The sequence below is a fragment of the Uloborus diversus genome, chromosome 7 (genome assembly GCF_026930045.1).
Source record: "Uloborus diversus isolate 005 chromosome 7, Udiv.v.3.1, whole genome shotgun sequence".
Lineage (NCBI taxonomy): Eukaryota > Metazoa > Arthropoda > Arachnida > Araneae > Uloboridae > Uloborus > Uloborus diversus.
Genome location: NC_072737.1, coordinates 56,436,190 through 56,454,862, shown reverse-complemented (window position 1 = coordinate 56,454,862; position 18,673 = coordinate 56,436,190). Strand labels below are relative to the sequence as shown.

Sequence of the window (18,673 nt, the reverse complement as noted above, 5' to 3'; positions counted from 1 at the left end):
TCATGAATTTATTCAAAATATTTGAGTGTACACGATGACTTTTGTGGCATATTATTTCTATCTCTTCATTTTTTGACTCATTTCAAAAAGAAGATACGTCAATATTTTAAAAAAAACTACAGGTTTTTATCTAGAATGACATAGGAACGATGTGAAAAAATATTTTATTTCATATTCGAATTCAGTTTTGTGTTATTTTGTTTTTACTGAAAAATTTCAAAACGTACGAACATTTTTGGGAGCCACTGTATATACATTTTGCTTACGAACTTACTATACTTTTACTCAATAGTTTGCTTCAGTTTCAAATACTGGTTTTCCGATTGCACTATACTTGTATTGACCAAATATAGTTGAGGTGATAGAGGAGGGGGGAGGGATACATGAGAGCAGTGGTGTATCTAGGGTGGGGTGGAGGGGGCGGTTCTCCCTGGGTGGCACTTTTTTAGGGGCGGCAAATTTACCCTGTAAGAAAATCAAGAGTGATTTGAGGATGCATTTACTATTTTGAAGACTTTAGTTTGTGCTGATTGAAAATATCCGATATAGATCAAAATATCGGATATTTTCAAAAAAATAATGATATTTTCGAACCCTGGTGCCGGATCTGGAGTTGGGGGGACAAACTCACCCTATTTCTGTTTTTTTTTGTTCAAACTTAATGTAAAAGCTTGAATGAAGATGGGTAGAGGCAGTTTCACCATTTGACATAGGGTGGGGGAAAATCCTAGCTTTGGCACTGTTCCATATTTAGGTTCTCCTTTTACTATAATTAGAAAAAAAAATACCTGTTTGAAGAATGCAGATAATTTCTTGAACTTTCATACGCTGATCAATCACACAGAACTATTAAAGATTATGTCTCTTTGAGTCAGTATTTAAATTAGTTCATAATTAAGTCAGTATTTCAGTTTCAAACGAAATATCGTTTGGATCGAAATCTAAATGTTGTTATTGCGGCAGTAGAGAAATATCAATATGTGATGGTATGTCACCCAGCCCTAATGCATTTGTATAATAAATTTTTCAAAATCTTACCAAATTTCAGCAAATGATGCAAAAATCCACCGCAATTCGTCTCATTCTTTTGATGGAAATTATTTGCATTTTATTATATCATCACCTCAAGACAATCTTACTCTTACTGTGAAAAGAAAAAAATCATATTGTTTCAACCATTAATTTTTGTAAAAGAAAATTTAAAGCATGCTCATTACAATTCAAAAGATAAAAAATATTTAGTGGAATATTTCAATAAATGAAAAAGACTGAAAACCGGCACTTTTTTGTTTGAATAAACTTTGTTATTATTTTCTCTGTAATCCCCTTTTTATAATGAAATTGCAAATTCAAATCTGTCTGAAACTCAGAAGTGCACTAGTGAAATTCCAGTTTGCTACCTGGGAACAGAGCTGGAGTAGGTATCAAAAATTTTTTAGTGTTCACCAGGGGCAGGCCCATCATTTTGAGTTCTTCCACAGGTATAGTATGGGGGGGGGGGGGGGCAAGAGGTATGTTGTAATCAATGTAAACTATACAGAAAAACAAAAAAAAAAAGTTTGCACTTAAATAGATTAATTTTCTAAAGCTAGAGGCGTAATCGATCTCCTCCCCCCCCCCTTAGCTAAATGGTATTGAAATTTTAACGGGGTTGTTTTGAGGGTATGTTCATGTTTCATTAATTTGTTACTTTATAAGCATAAATATTGAGTAAATTGTTTTTTCTCCTTTTTTAAAAATATATAACAAAATTTATTTTTAAATATGTATTTTAAATATAATATTTTAAATATATATAAATTTAAATTTATAATCAAATACCTTTAACCTCTAGGTTCGATCCTATAGCAAGAAGCTAGATGCTATTTCAAAATCTGCTCTCTTTAGAAAAGTAAGTATTGAGTTTGAAGTTAAACCTTTTAATTATTCTGCCTTGGGAAGGTAAAAGGCAGTATCTGCAAGGGTTTTTTTTTTTTTTTTTTCATTTTGTCATCTATTATACTTTGGCTTTTTTGTACAAGCTTGCTAATTTAGTTTTCACTGAAAATAAACACCAAAAAACAAAATCAAATTCCGACATTTCCCTTTGTTAGTATTGAATCCAAAACACATTTTTAAAAATGGCTCAAAATCTCATTTCTGCAAATATTGCACTTTACCATCCCATTTTCAGTTTCTTAAAACTTATCAATTTAAAGAGACTTTTAAATTCTAATTAAAATATACCTTTTAAACTACTAACCTTTTTTGCAACATTGTGTCTCAGCTAATCTTATCTCTCAACAGTTATTGTTTCATATGACTTCATCTTTAAATTGAAAAATCTTGAATGGCTTCAGTGATTGCTGCTGTAATATTTGTGGCATAATTTGGTTGAAAGAAGTGAGTGTCGTTCAAATTGGTTAGAACTTTAAGTTGTAAAAATATTTATTGCAAAATTCATTGTTAAAATGTCTGATTTTAAAAACTTTATTTAATAAATTGAAATATTATTTCCAGTATATAGTTAGTATCTTTTAGCTCATGCCGGGAGTTTCTTCCTTAGAAAATTTTCCAAATTGTAGTTTTAAAAACAATTTTAGACGATCCTTGATAGTAGGTGTCTGAGGAGAAGTGGTTCAAGGACTCGCCCCAGCAGTTTTTCCAAGTTGAAACTCTAAAAACACAATTGTAAATAATCTTTGAATATTTTATTGTGAGAAGGCCTAAGGGGTCTGCCTGATTTATTTTTTCAAAATATAATTCAAAAAATGCAGTCTTAACCACTTTTAGGTGATGTTAGGAGGGGAGAGATTAAAGAACATCTCTAGAAACTTCTCAAAAATTTTAGCTCCAAAAACATAATTTTAGTCAACCTTCGACGAGGTTAGGAGGAGTAGTTTTCAGGTCTTCTCGGTCAAAAAAAATTTTTTGTACTAGAGTGGAGCGTTAGGAATTGTATGAAATAAACAAATACCTTTGTACTACAAAGTAGCAAGAGTAAACAGCATAATCGAGAGCAAATTAGCAAACTCATTGTAGACATGGTTTCAAGAACCCCTGTTTATGCAACAAAGTTTAACAGAATACAGTTTAAATATAAAAAAATGGAGATAAATAAAAAAAATACTATCCTGAAATCAGGATTTCCCACTTAGGGGGATCATGGCCCAGAGTGAGCCACTGAAATTTTAATGGGGTGGGATCAGGATTCGCCTAATTGAGATGGAAACTCATTGTCCAAGTTAAATTATTCATTTATAAAATGTATCTAATGTGAAGTAAGAATACCTTGAACTTGACAAATACATTTTTTTCCTTTTTATTTTGTGTTCCTAGAGTCTTGCATGGACAAAACAAAGTACAAGACCCTGCTTCCATCCTGGTGCTTCCAGCTTGCTGCTTTCTCAAACTGGAATTCCAACCAAAAATGTCAGAGGATGGACAATTGTTAAAAAAATGTTGTCCTACATCTGGCCAAAAGACAAGCCTGAAATTCGTAGACGTGTTGTTATAGCTTTGGGCCTTTTAATTGGAGCAAAGGTAATTGATTGCCCAGTTTACCTTTTTTTCCTGTATAAAAGAAATGATTTTCTAGCAATGAAATTTTCAACTAGTAACCACATCATTCAAATTCCCTTTTGGCACGTCAAGATTGAATGTTACTTTGTTTTATATCTGAGTTCATGTAACGCAAGGGTTTTCAACCTGGGCAGAGCACCCCACCTATTGTGCATGGAGAAATTTCAAGCGAGGCTTGAATGCTTGTGAAAATTAAATAAAAAAGAAACCATATTTTTCTAAATTTTATGTTTTTGTATAAATATTTTTGGTGTTATTGTCTTATTTTTTCTTGAGGTTTTTAGAGCAGTTTATCCACATCTTTCTCAATCTGGTTTTTCTCAAAACACATTGAGAAAGTCTTAACATTAAAAAGCAACTTGAAGTGTGCTTTTTCAGTTGCAAACAGATGGTCAGGAACTTGTCAAGGAGGAATGGTGGCAGTCCTCCCATAGTTGTTGTTGTAAAGTATCTGGTATTACATGCCAACCTCACCTATACCCTATACAACCTCAAATTGATTTGTAGGGGTTTTTTTTGGATCTTTCGATTTTTATGTGTTGGAATAATAATGTGTTCAAAATTAAGTTATGAGTAATAATATTCAATTTTGCTTAGAAACTTATCTATACTTCCATTCTGATTTTCCTATTATATTCCTTGCATTGATTATGTATGGTAATGGTAGGGTGGGTTAGATATAGTTTTGATTTCATTTGTTCTTTATCTTTAGAGACCAAATGAAATCAAAACTATATCTCACGTTTCTTTTAGTCTTATATCATTGTTCATTTTGCATAACTAATCACCTAAAGAATGAATATTTAGAACTTAGATCATAAGTGGATGTGCAAGGAATGGACTCTCCCCTTATATTTTGGTTTATAAAAAATAAATAATGAAAATTCAACTTTCATATACTTTTGATAAGCCTCTGGATTTCTTATAGTCTTGGATTATTATTAGTCATCTTAATCAATGAGAACTAAATGGGTTGTTTTTGTTACAGTTTAACAAATTTATTTTAAAAATTTGAAATTGATGCTTCTGAAAATTAAATCAAATGTAATTTTGAAAGAAATTTCTTAAGAGTGCTAATTACTGGCGCCTTTGACTCGGTAGATGTAAAAAACTGACACTATCTTTTCATAATCTCCTTAGCTAGAAATGTGTAAAGAAAAGTAGCTCATATAGCACCATCGAAACACCCGCAGCACAAGGGGGGGGGGGGCAAGAGGTATGAGGTCGCACGCTCTGAAAAAATAACACTATGTTGAAATTAAAAATAAAAAATCTCGGAAGGGAGGGGGGGGGGGGGGGGGGGGGGGTTGCTCACAAAAAATGCAGTATATTTTTCAATTTTTGAAAAGTGAAGTTGCTCAGATAATTATTAGCTAAATATAATTTTATGTAATTTATTCACTTCTTATCATTATAATGTAAATTATTGGAAAGTTTCTAGTTCTAATTTTAATTAAATGTAATTTTCTACTATGTTTTATTAAATGGTATCACTGTGTATTGCTTAGCAAACAATATTTTAGATTTATAGTGGTAAAATAAATATTCACAACACAAATTGTTTTAGGCCCGATCACACATCCTGATTCGATGTCAGGCGGTGTCGTTCTATCTCTAGTGCCGAGTAGATTTTGTTTTATTGGCAACAAAATCATTTGCAGCGGTTCAGGCTGTCTTAGATCTTAAAACTGTCAAACTTAATTATGTATAAATTTACGTTTCTTTGCTCCAGTATATTCTATCCCATTCCTAGTTGAGAATCACTTGTAGAATCACCAAAAAGAATAAAATTTCCTTTAATTCCTCTTTGGATGAAATTCCTTATCTTCTTCAAAGAACTTGTTTACTCTGTAGACAAGTTATAAAACTGGGGGATATGGGCACCTCGGAGCCATTCATTAGTTACGTAAGGGTCCCGAGGGGGAGGGGTGTTGGAAAAATCTCTACATGCCCTTACTTTTGGTGGGTGGGGAGGGCAAACCCATTCTGATATAATATTTTCCAAGTCAATATTTTATATTAGAAATTATGTGGTCAAGTGGTTTGGCAGGGATTATATTTTACCTGTATCTGGAAGATAAAAAACGTATTAGGATGAGCTGTTTTTTACTTGTCTTACAGAGAATGAATGGTGTAAAATATAATAAAAACCTCCAACTATGTATGGTATGTTTTATTTTTTCAATTGGTATCAGACAATGTACGAAAGAAAATGTCGAAAAAATATTCAGTCCAGATGATCTGAATTGATCTCTTTTTAACAATTTTAATATATTTTCTTTGAAATTACTTAAAAACTTGCCGATCATTATTTTTGGTGTTATTGGTTTGTAGATTGTTTAACTGATTTATGTTTAAGATTATTTAAAAGCTTGCTTTTAACTAGTGATAAATGGTATTCTAAAGACTACACATTTAACTAATAATATAATGGTAATATGTAGTTGACAGCAATAAAATAACTTATCTGTTGAAAAATAAAAATCTTGGATATGTGCCAAACTGGGAGTTTTAGTGTAACTGATCCTTTTCTAACAACATTTTATTATTTTGAAAAACAAAATGGAATCTTACATATGAATAGGGGGAGGGGGGGGGGGTCAAAAATTGACAAAGTCATCCTTACACAATTGATAAATGGCCCCTTATCTCTGACAGCATGTGATTTGTATTTCTGTAATAATGTGCATTGCATTTTCTCCATCTATGTTTCAGTTATTGAATATTGAAGTTCCTTTCCTTTTCAAACATGCTGTTGATTTTCTGAATACACGGCCCCTATTTTCTGACAGCATGTGATTTGTATTTGTGGCATTTGTGTAATAATGTGCATTGCATTTTCTCCATCTATGTTTCAGTTATTGAATATTGAAGTTCCTTTCCTTTTCAAACATGCTGTTGATTTTCTGAATACTCAAACAGGGGAAAATTTAAATTTGGATTCCCCTTCGTCTACTATCTTTACTATGGCAACTGTCATCATCTTAGGATGTAAGTAATTTATTTGGTAATGTTAAACATATTTTTTCGCTTTTTGATTTATTTCGATCATTGTAGTTGGTTGTTATCATAGATAGTTTTTGAATCTTATTTTAGTTTTTGAAAAAGGTGATTAGTTGTAAAGGAAACAGAATTTCAATATTTCAGCTTTAGGTCTGCCCCTTTCTGTTATCTTTAATAACCAGGCACAACTTTGATATATATATATTTAATGAAAGCTAAGACAGTTTACAATATGATGAATACATTTAAAAATGATATACATTAATAAAAGATATTTTGATATAAACGTCTACCTTTGGTAGTGAGTAGACGCTTGTTACATCAATGACTGATTAGAGAGAATTGCGCAATTCGTTTTTGCTTCAATTTAATAATATAAAGTGCGTTTATGAAAGCCGCTTAAGGTAAGCCGTCTAGTGAGCTGTAAAATAGGTAAAGGGAGGTTAAGTTCTATATAATGTTTCTATAGACAAAAATGTTCTAATACTTTCTTTTAGATAAGTTGAGACAGAAAATTTTTTGTATTGTGTGCAAAACTACTCTTTGAGAGTATCTGGGTATGAAAAATCTGACTTTATGTCTGTTGTTTAGAGAATGAAATCAAATTGCCTTTTCCCTCTGAGGTTGTGTGCTAAATGTAAGCACCCATTTATTTCCCCATAAGGTTGATGAAGGTCGCCCTATATACAATCACTCAGAAGTGTTCGCACATGTGATTAACTTGAGGTACTCAACTGACAACTTCTTTCTATCACCGGAAGTTATCAGTGTTTAAGCTGAGTTCAAAAGTTTTTGGCAAAAAAGCTAAAATAAGGAAAAAAGCTTTAGCAAAATGTTGAAATGTCCAAAGTTAATGAATACCTTCCTGTAATGCTAATTATGGGGAACGTATTTCTTTCTAAATGCCTCAATGCATTTCATCTGCAATTGAAAACTAAATTCCAAATTCTAAATTAAATTTGAAATTTAAAAAAAATTAGAATTTCACTTACTAAACTTAGGGAATACAAGTTTGATTTTTAAAATAGTTCAGGTCCCCTCCCCACAATAATGCATTTTTTGGGTGGACATAATGCCCATTGAGACTAAGTATTATTGCACTTAATAGTAATGTAAACATCTTAACTAAGATTTTAAAAAAGATTAAGCTGAACAGCATGAGTTCTTTCAATAGTGCTTCTCCCCCCCCCCCCCTTTTTATTTGAGCATAAGAGCGAAAATGTCTTGCTTCATTTTCGTAACTTGGATTGCATTTTTGCATTTTGCGAGAAATGCGACTGCCGCAGAAACACTGGAAGTTATATACACTCAACGTATTTCTCTCTCGGTTAGAACTCAGCAAGAAAAAACGTCACCAGGAATGCCCACTTGTATGGAGAGGGCCGTACGTCACCGGGGGGGGGGGGGGGTCAAGAATCCCCCCCAAAAGAAAAGGAAGTCTATGGGCTTCCCCCAACCTTCCTGAAAATTTTTCAGATTATTGAACCTTTAATATGGGATTTTACATATTTTCTTATGTGTGTAATTTGTATGAATCAGCAATATGTGAAATGGCGTTTTTAAGGTATCAGAATCTAAAAATTTGTATACACCTTTTCTGATTCAATTATACCATGTCATTTGTCTTAAAAGACATTTTTACAATTATATTTTGTGGTGAGCCGTACAGTGAATATATATTGTTTGTGGCTGTAAATCCAAAAGTAACTTTTGAAATTCATCAAACTCTCCCTGCATAATTGACACAACGCACTGTCATAGCAGTCCTCTTAAATCTGGAAAAGGCAAGTCTTGTCGTACTTGCCTTTAGTAAATGAAATAATGCCTTAGTATCTGGAATTTCATAAAAGGCTGCAAATTCCTTAACACTTCAAAATTGACACTGATATTCCTCAAGTAAAAAGAAACTCCTCTTCAAATAAAGCACTGACCACTTCCTCTAAAACACACACACACACACAAACTATTGGGAGGCCCAAGACACCTTGAGCCCCATGAAGCCGGTGCTAGTGGCCCTGCTTGTATTAATAAAGGTCTTAGAATTTTAGTTAATATATATTATTTTATACAAGACTTAAGAAATGGTATAATTACTTTTTTCTTGAAAAACTAATGCATTTGTATTTTTAAATCATTTGCAGATGGAATAGCTAGAGCAGGTTCTTCTTTGTTCAATGAATTGAGAAATGCTGTATTTGCAAAAGTTGCCCATGATTCCATTCGAAGAGTTGCTAAAAGTGTGTTCTTGCACTTACACAACTTAGATTTAAGTTTTCATTTGTCACGTCAGACTGGTGCATTGTCAAAAGCCATAGACAGAGGTACAAGGTAACTGAAAGTTTATGTTTCTCTTGAAATTTTAAAAGAATTTGTTCAACAAACTCCAAGGATTAATTAAGAGACTAAAAAAATCTATAAATTTAAGTTTGCATGAACCTTAAAAGTTTTTGATGTTTATAATGTAAATTTAGTTTTCTTAAAATCGACAAAGTTCTTGGTTTTTAAAGTTGCTAGATTGAGTTATTAACTGAATCAAACTGAAAAGTGAATTTTAGCCTGAAGCAAACTTTGATTTTATTCATCTGTTACTATTGTTTTACTTGTTCAGTTTTGCATTAAGATTCTTATTTCTATTACAATAAAACTGTGCTCGCTGATGTTGACTAGGGCACTTTAAATATGTTGGGGTCACTGAGTCCTCAAAGTTCCTATTCCAAGTCAATATCCCTGGAGGTGTTGAACCTAGTTGTTCAACTTCTGGTTTGATAAAAATTATTGAAATGGTGCACTTTCATCTATCAAGTGCTGTCGGAACTAAATCGAACTTCCACCTAAGTGGTTCTCTGTAAATGGAAGACGTACCTCTCTGCCTTCAATCAAGTAGCATTGTCTACTCGGACGCAGATACCCAAGCCCTGAATCGTAGTAATTAGGGACACGTCCTTTATCTTGAGGCTAAATGCTGCTTTCTTTCTGCACCTGCTATAATGAAACAGCCTGTTTTGTTTCTTTATCGCTACTTAAACTACGATCTAGGGCTTTAGGATACCCAAGTGGCAAGCAGAGCTTCCCCTAGGATTAAATTACATTAAAATGACGTTCTGATTGCTCAGCGTAAATCATCTTCATTTTTAAGTTGCAAATGTAACTATAATTTTATCTACTGTGTAGTACTATTATAGTGCAGCGCTTTATTATTACTATGTTCTGTAGATACCAAAATAGTTTATTTCATGTCTCTCTACCCCATTGATCATTGAATTTGTGCATTTTAACAGTGTTTTATGGTGAATAATGCAGCTCTTTTTAAAATACAGTAAAAATTCAGCTCTTTATGTAAGAAATGGCAATATATAGTTAAAAAATGATCTAAAACAATTTCAAAAGTGTTAAAAATTTCGAAAATAATTGAGTATGTTAATAAAAAAAAATCATATACATACGCTTTTCCACAATACGAAATTTGGACTCAGGTGAGGGGTTTTTTAACGCATCCCTCTCATAAGTCAGAATTTGACTGTATATCGAAGGCTGACATTGTTCCTATATCATTTGAGTTAGGGATCACTAAAGTCTTGGCTAATATGAAATTTACCCTATAACAGACTTCACTAAAATAATACCATTATTATTTTTTCTTTTTTCATTTCAAAACATTTTATTTTTCATTCAAAATGTAACATGCATTTATTTTTTTGTGGCATAATTAGCTTTTGTAGTAATGATTTTATTATTGTCTTTTTACTTTGTTTTCTATAGCAAAATTTTTATATGTGTAAATTAAAAGTTTTCTCCAAGCAATTAGTTGCAAGTCAACCTTTTTTTTTCCTTTTAGGGGCATTAACTTTGTTTTATCTGCATTAGTGTTCAATGTTGTTCCTACTGCATTTGAAGTTGCTCTTGTCAGTAGCATTTTGGTAAGTTGTTTTAAATTGTTAATATTATTTCCTAATCACATTTTTGGGATAAAATTGAGTTATTTTCAAAAAAATATATTAAACTCGGTAACAAACAACTGTGAAGTGATGGTTCATACATATCAAAATTTCTGGTGACATCTTAAGTCATGCGTCTTTAACCCTTCTAGCATGATATTCTGATGAAAGCGCTTACTTGAAATACTAATCTAAACCTTTATTTTTTATTTTTTTATAATTAGTGTTTTACTTTGTTAATTAATTTTTTTTTTATTAAATTGAATATAATTCTAATACTTTGTAAAATATCAAAACTGGAAATAGTTTTAGAATTTCAAAACAAATTCTGAATAAGTTATACTAAAATAGCTTCAAATATTGTTTACAAAACCAAGGAGTCGAACTTATCAATAGCTAAAATAATTGTTTTCATATTCAGCAATAACTTTAGTTGCTTCACCACTATAACTTGTCATTGTACAATGTAGCATAAAAACACAAAAACCCCTCATTCTACCACAAAACTTTTGTGCTCTAAATTGTGCTTATTATTATTATTATTATTATTATTATTATTTTGAACTTATATTACTATAATTATGAAAAAAAATGTTTTGTAAATGTCACATAAATCAGTAAATGCAGTGTACATTTAAGAAAACATAATATTGAAAACTTGAATATGTATTATGTTGTTTATAACACAGTCAGCTGTATTTTTTGTTCTTTAAGTGCAACTATTATATGTAATTAAAGAATAATTATGTAGCAAATTATCATTTTAATTTCCCATTTGATTGCTTTTGAATATACTAAAATTTTTAAATGAATTTATTTAACCTTCCAAAACGTTACTGGTGGGTTTGAAAAAAAAAAAAAGAGACAGAAGTGCATGAATAATAAATTTAACTTTTAATATTTATTTATTCAGTATCATTACTTGTGATTGCATAAATGTGCTTAATTTTTTTAGTGTACAGTAGACTCCCGATTATCCGCGAGCGGTTTATCCGCGGGGCGGATTATCCGCGAATCAATCAACAATCACGAACATGTATTTTCGCAGTAAAAAGCAAATACCAGTGGCTGTTTTTTTTTTTTTTTTTTTTGAAAAATTGTAAATTTACACTCAGTTGTTTTTGCTTGATTGATTGATTTGATTTAATTTTATTATTATTATTATTATTATTATTGTGCGTTCTTCATCGTACATGCACTTGTTTGTTAAGTTCGGTTGTGCAAAAATACAAAACATTTGTACTGTACTCTATATATGTATATTTTCACTGTTTGCAGAAAGTGTTATGCATCAATACAGTTAAGAATTTGAGATAGGACAATTTTTACCTGATTTGTCCCCCATTTTAGTCTTTTTGCGGTTATCCGCGATTTTTATTATCCGCGGCATTTGTGCCACCCAATTCCGCGGATAATCGGGAGTTTACTGTATTATGATCATAATTTCACCTGTTGTTACAAAACATTGGATCCCAACTTTTATTTAATAAAAATTTATTAGAATATGAAAACCAAACTTCTGAGACTCTGATGTACCTATTTTTATATCAGTAAATGAAAATACCTAAATTAATTGCTCAAAAGAACTTGTTTCGGTATATTTTGATTCAAATGTGCTTTTTAACCTTTAGCATACAATAAAAGTTGGGTAAGTATTAGCTTAGCTTATAATAACTTATGCATAATTCAACCTGTATAAAATCCAAAATAGCTTTCAAAAGGATTTTGATCTTCCCACATTTTTTTCAACAGCATTTATTTCATTTGTTTCTTCATATTTTTACATCATTTTAAACATGCAAGCAAGTAAAATCGTAAATTTATGAGTTGCCAACTTCTTGTTGTAGGTTTTATTTAAAATAAATAGAAGGAGGATATAACCCCAAACCTATTTTCTTTGTTTTTAATTTAACTAAGGATTATATTCCCAGGTAAGGTTCTATTCTCTTTCTAATGTCTTTAAATTTTCTTTTAAAAGCTTTTGCATTATTGTTTATTTATTTATTTTTTAAATAAAATTTAATCACTAGCATTTTAATATACTGCCTGTAGGCAGTATATTAGTAATTGCAGTTTGGCAGTTTAAAATTTGGCAGTTAAAAATCCTTTCAATTGATTTTTTTTCCCTCTCTTTTTAATTTTGGTGATTTGAACTTTACTTTTTGATTTGATTAAAACATAGTATGTTGGATATTGTAGGCAGTATATTAGTAATAGCAGTTTAAAAGTAATAAGTATTAGATTATTCTTTAAAAAAAAAAATCCTTTACATTGATATTCTTTTTTTTCTCTTCTTAATTTTGAGGATTTGAACTTTACTTTTTGAGTTAATTGAAACAAAGAATGTTCAATATTTGGAATTAACTGTTATAAAAAGAAATTAACTTCAGTTTTATATTTATTATGTCATGTTTGAATTTAATTTTAATTCGTATGTTTGAATATTTTTAAAAACTTGCAACAATTAGAAATAATATTTCTTTTTGAAGTATTGATATAAATTTTACCTGAGTCACCTTATTTGGAAGGTGGTTATTATGTAGGAAACTTCATCCCTGTTTGCTCATTTGCACCTTTAAATCCGATTCCCATCACATCACATAGTTAATAAAGTTTAAAAACCTGCTTTTAAAGTCCTTGTTCATGAAATACACCGCCCGCTCAGTCAATTCCAGCCAAGAACTGCAGTTTCGTGCTTATTTGCACTCATCAGCCCAGCATAGGAGTGACTAAGCTGGAGGTGGAAACCTCTTACGAAAGCTGAGAACCGAACAAACTGGTAGCTAATACAGCATATATAATAGTTAGCACTGATCAGATGAGTGACCGAAACAATAGTTCGGTTCAACTCGAATATTGAAGGCAAGAGTTGAACCGAACCATTCTTTCGGTCACTCATCTGGTCAGTGCTAATTCTGTATTAGCTACCAGTTTGTTTGGCACTCTTAGCTTTTGTAAAAGGTTTCCACCTCAGTCACTGCTATGCCGGGCTGATGAGTGCTAATAAGCACGAAATTGCAGTCCTCGGCTGGAATTGACTGAACTGGCGGTGTATTTCATGTATTTCTGCCTTAGCCCTGACCATAGGGCGGTAACTTACTGAATCCTTGTTCATAGTTTCTTTACTTTTGTTTTGCAAAAACAAATCATCTTAAGTCTATGTTTTAAAGTAAATTTAAAATGTTTGTTCTTGAGACCTACTTTTTCAATTTTAAAAAGCATTAAATTTTTCAATTCTACACTTTCTAATAGAAAGATGCCCTCTGTTTTCTATTATGCTTTCTCAAGAGCTGCTGATTTTAAGTAACATTAGTGTACTGTTACACTTTCAGTCTATTTATTAGGTACCAGCAGTTTGTTTTACATAGTATCCATATCAAGTGAAGAGGTATAATTTACTTGCAATATTCTTTTTTATTCTTTGACTGTATCTGTATAATTAATTATAATTGTATACATTCTCCCAGAAACAAATCACATAATAGATTTATAGCTGCAGTGAAACCTATGTGGAACAACCGCTCTTTATTCCTGACAAAAGTGGTTGTTAATAGAGGTTCGTTGCTCTTAGAGGTCATTTTCAAACATGCAAGAAGCAATAACACCAATAAAAGTCATTTCTGTTCTGTTTCAGTACATTAGTTAATAACATTATTTTGCTGTTGTTGTTGTGTGTATGAATGTCGTATTAGATGTAGCCATGAATCTTTTTGACGGCCTGTACAATTTCATTTATGTTTTCGGCATAAAGTTCTAGCAATGAAGGTAAAACTCCCATTCTTCTAAGATTAGCCCTTACAGCTTGACAGTCAAAAATGCGGCCCAGTGTCAGTTGTGTATCTGAACAGTTATCACAAATTTGGTAGACTCTCCCGCCTTCCCTGTCGATCTTCATGCCTCTGTGAGGATTGGTTCTTAACCTGACAATGATTTTTGTGGTGTTTCTATCCGCATTGATATTGCAAAGCTGGTGTTTTGTTAGAATTAATTGTTCTCTTAATTTAGATTTGGCTATTAGAAAAATATTGAAATAGTGAAACAAAATTTTTCCTTTTTAAATTTTTAATATAAAGATACTTCTTACATTTTTTTTCCATTTTGGAAAGAATTTGCTATAAAATATAAAAGAATAATCTGCTTCTGATTCTTAGTTTTTTCTTAAACAACTTTTAGTTTCTAGTTTAACTTTTTGCCACAAAAATAAATGTCTGTCTTTTTCAATCATTCTTCGACAACATGAGCCTGTCTAATAGTATTGTTACTGCTAAAGTGATCTAGATATGGATCTTAACCCCTCAAGTGACTCGGGAATGCCACCACTCCATTCATAAGTAACCAATAAATTTCAAGAAATAGCATTTTGGAAAATTACTGTCCTTAACAGTCCCACAATGAAAAACGTCCGTCTGATAACTGGCTGGAGATGTGCATGCCTCCCTAGGATAACGAAAACTATGCTGTCCTTTTTATAACATTATTAGGGTTTAACAGAGGGGACACCGGACACCAAAGGAATCCAGTGGAAACTCACATAAAAATAGATTTTACCCTTTGTTCTTATTTTCTTTTTCCACTTTCATAAGCAACTATTGTGTGAGCAAACTAAATGTGCTATTGCTTTCGTTGCCTCTTTTTTGGTTTTCTCTAACCGAAAAATCCTTAATTTGTTGACGCTGGGTTTTGCGATTTGGCAGCTGTTGTGAGAGGTGAGAGATGGTTTCTCCTGGAGGATTTTCAACATTGAGTAAATGGAGGAGAAAATCCGTGCCTTTTTTTTTATATAGAAAATTGGTCACTAAAGGAGGTGGTTGCTCATAAAAGTTGCATTGTATTTTTATAAAATCTTTTATTGTTATAAATTTATTGAAAATGCTATTCATGAATAACTATAGAAAGTTATTTATGTTTCAGTATTATAAATGTGGTGGAAAATTTGCGCTAGTCACTCTTGGATGCATTGGTGGTTATGGGGCTTTCACCTTAGCTGTAACTCAATGGAGGTAAGTCTGCTTAATTAAAAAGATATTGATGGCTAGTTGTACTGCTGCAAGTAGATAAAGGGTAGTAACTGCAAATTGTTCATTTTTCATTTTGTGGTATTTCTGCCATCTGTTGTACATTTAACTTTATTATACAAACTTGCTTATTTGGTTTCCACTGAAAAAAAAGTGTGAAGAAAAGTCTAATTCCAGCATTTCCCTATTGTTATTTTGGAATCCAAAACAAGATTCTTTTAACATCTTGAAAACTCTTTTCTGCAGATACTGCCATTTACCTGCCCACTGCAATATAACATTTTCTTACCTTTTTTTTTTTTTTTTTTGTTTCTGAGATATTATTAAATAAAATTATGAACCATTAGAATTTTCAAAAAGCAATGCTGGAACTCAAATGGCAATTGAATTAGGAGTCAAGATTATGATGCTTTACTGTATTTATGCTGCAAATTAAGTGTCAAAAGTTGCAACTGTGTTTATAAGAAAAACTAATTTTCAATTTCTTTCTAAACAAAATGTTTGCATTATAAATGCTTTAAAACTTGTACAGATAATTTGATTCAGCATTGAAAAACCAAATTTGTTAGGGTTGTGCGATAAGTAGTTTAATTGATACTTAAAATCAATGTGCAGTCTAATTGCCAGTTGTATAATCAGTTATTTTAGCAATAACTACAATTTTACATTTCAATATTTTGAAAACTTGAGAGCAATTTTAAGTGGCAGTAAAAATTAGTTAGAACCAATTCACATCATCAAATTTGATGAAAATGGCCTTTGTATTATTTTTGTATAAATGTGCCTAGTTTTAAAATATAATTAATTTTCTACATTTTTTTTTCTTTTCAAAACTTTTTATTTAATGTGTGAAAATCTTTATAAAGGGAGCTCTAATAAGCTGAAATGCTTCAAGTCCTAAAAACAATTTATGAAATGTCATGCAACTAGCAACGTTTTTTCAATCTTTTTACTTGGAGTAGATTTTAGTCTATTTTATTCTTTTTTCAAACTGGAATAATTTTTGGTTTTTCTTAGAACTCACTTTCGTGTTGAGATGAACAAGGCCGAAAATGAAGCTGGTAATAAAGCTATTGATTCCCTCATTAATTATGAAACTGTTAAAGTAGGTAAAAGTTTTCGCTAGTTTTAGATTTTCAACTTTTCTTTTGCATTTCCCTAATTTAATGCATTTTTATTGTTCTTCCTGTGATATCTTTGTTATTTTTCAGTACTTTAACAATGAAACCTATGAAGCTAATCAATATGACAAAGCACTTGCTAAATTTGAAGCTGCCTCTCTTAAAACAACTACTAGTCTTGCTATGCTGAATTTTGGTCAGAATGCAATTTTTAGTGCTGCTTTGACTGTTATTATGTTGATGGCAAGTGATGGAATACTAAATGGTAAATAATAGCTTTTCTGAGTCAAAGAATTGTGAAATCAATGTTCAATAAAGCTAATGTGACTAGATTTTTCAAGCTAAAAATCAGGACACATGACAGGGGGGAGAGTTTTTTTTTTTTTTTTTTTTTCCCCACAGGCTTAATATTTTACGTAACAGAAAAATGCCAAGAAATAACTCAAATGTACCAATAAAGAACTCAAGTTGAAAATAATTTAATAGTATTGATGTAAAGAATATTGCATCACACAACAAATTTATGAATCAAAATTATTATTTTCAGTTGTACTTGCTGTTAGAAGCAATTTAAGGAAGCAAATTCTTGTTGCCGTTCAAAAAATCAAGGAATTCCTTGCATGAATTAGAAAAGTTAATTTTAGTTAAAAGAAGACTTTTTAAAGTGGCAACTGATAATTGTGTTTTTTCAGATGTCCAAATTTTATTCACCAAGGAAACTGTTCTTTCAACAACTGCTGTTGTGCCTGGCAAACTGACCTGGTAACAGTTACAGCCTGGTAACAGTTACAATCACAATGAATGAAAAGAATTTATTTTCCCCCGTTCGAGGCCAATCCCTGACGCTTAACAGCTCTTCCTCTTCAATCCAAATCATGGTGGAGGTAGTTCAGCATATTAAACATTAAAGAATAACATTTTACATGGCGTTCTTACGTTTACTGACAGCAAAAAATCGAAAAAGCGTTTAAAAAATCTAGATTGTATGTTATATTTCTTGTGTGAGGGAATTTAAACAAAAAAAGCGGGACTTTTTCGACAAAGCGGGACACTTTGGCGGGACATTCCCACAGTGGGACAGTAAGACAAAAAGCGGGACTGTTCGTAACTTTACCAGGGGAGGGTCAAAGGGTATATAACTCAATACATTCAGGGATGTTCCCATCAATTTTTCTGAGGGTACACTCCCAGTAATCCATCATGCACAATAGGTGTATGCGGTCATGTACATTAGGATGGTTCAAAAATGCATAAAAGACATGTATTTTTGAACCACCATTTTTGTATACACAAAAATACATGTAAAAAAAAGTTTCTCCTAGATAATGGGACACCCCCCAAATTTTTTAGACTTGTGGATAGTAAAATACTAGAAGAATTTTAGCTTCCTCCCTATTTCAAATGAAAGAGGGTGCTCAATCCCCTCCCCCAAACTTCATAAATATGAGGAGGGGGGGCTTAAAAATACATTGAACTGAAAAAACAATGTTACATGTTATAATAAACTCTAGTAATATGCATATACATTGCAATGAAATAATTATTTACAAAAAAAAAAAAAAAAAAACAGCTGGGAGAATTAAATGTTTCTAAACTTGTGGCATTTTCTATGCTATGGCTAATGTTAAACTAAGGGGTCATTGAGCACCCCCTTAAATTTGAGTAAGAAGCTAAAACTTTTACAGCATAATACTATTAGTAAGTCTTAAAAAAAAAAAAAAAAATAGGGGGTGTCCTGGACTCTAGCTGAAAAAATGTTTTTTTTTTTTTTTTTGAACCACCCTAGTTCCATTATGCACAATAGGTGTATAAGATCATATACATAATATGTCTAAAAAAAAATTGACAGTATACAGCGTATATCGAGTGGGGGGAACACTCTGGGACACTAGGGGAACCCTATGGGAGCACTCCTAAACACATTTTACAAAGAAAAACAACAAAATATGTGGTAATGGCACACTCGTCATTTTGTTATGCCTACTTGAAAATTTCAATTCAGTGTTTAAATTAAGTTTATAATTATTTTAGAAAATAA

At 31.5% G+C, this 18,673-nt stretch overlaps 1 protein-coding gene across 1 annotated transcript in view; it reads left to right on the top strand.

The window, feature by feature from the left end:
* Positions 1–1,834: 1,834 nt before the first annotated feature.
* The window catches only part of LOC129225601 (iron-sulfur clusters transporter ABCB7, mitochondrial-like), a gene marked incomplete at its 5' end in the record, with an annotated part of 29,435 nt that continues 12,596 nt past the window's right edge, over positions 1,835–18,673 (top strand). Inside the window, 8 exon segments of the mRNA XM_054860056.1 lie at positions 1,835–1,891; positions 3,319–3,522; positions 6,420–6,552; positions 8,706–8,892; positions 10,400–10,481; positions 15,411–15,499; positions 16,532–16,619; positions 16,726–16,900. Coding sequence (XP_054716031.1) covers positions 1,835–1,891; positions 3,319–3,522; positions 6,420–6,552; positions 8,706–8,892; positions 10,400–10,481; positions 15,411–15,499; positions 16,532–16,619; positions 16,726–16,900 — 1,015 coding nt within the window.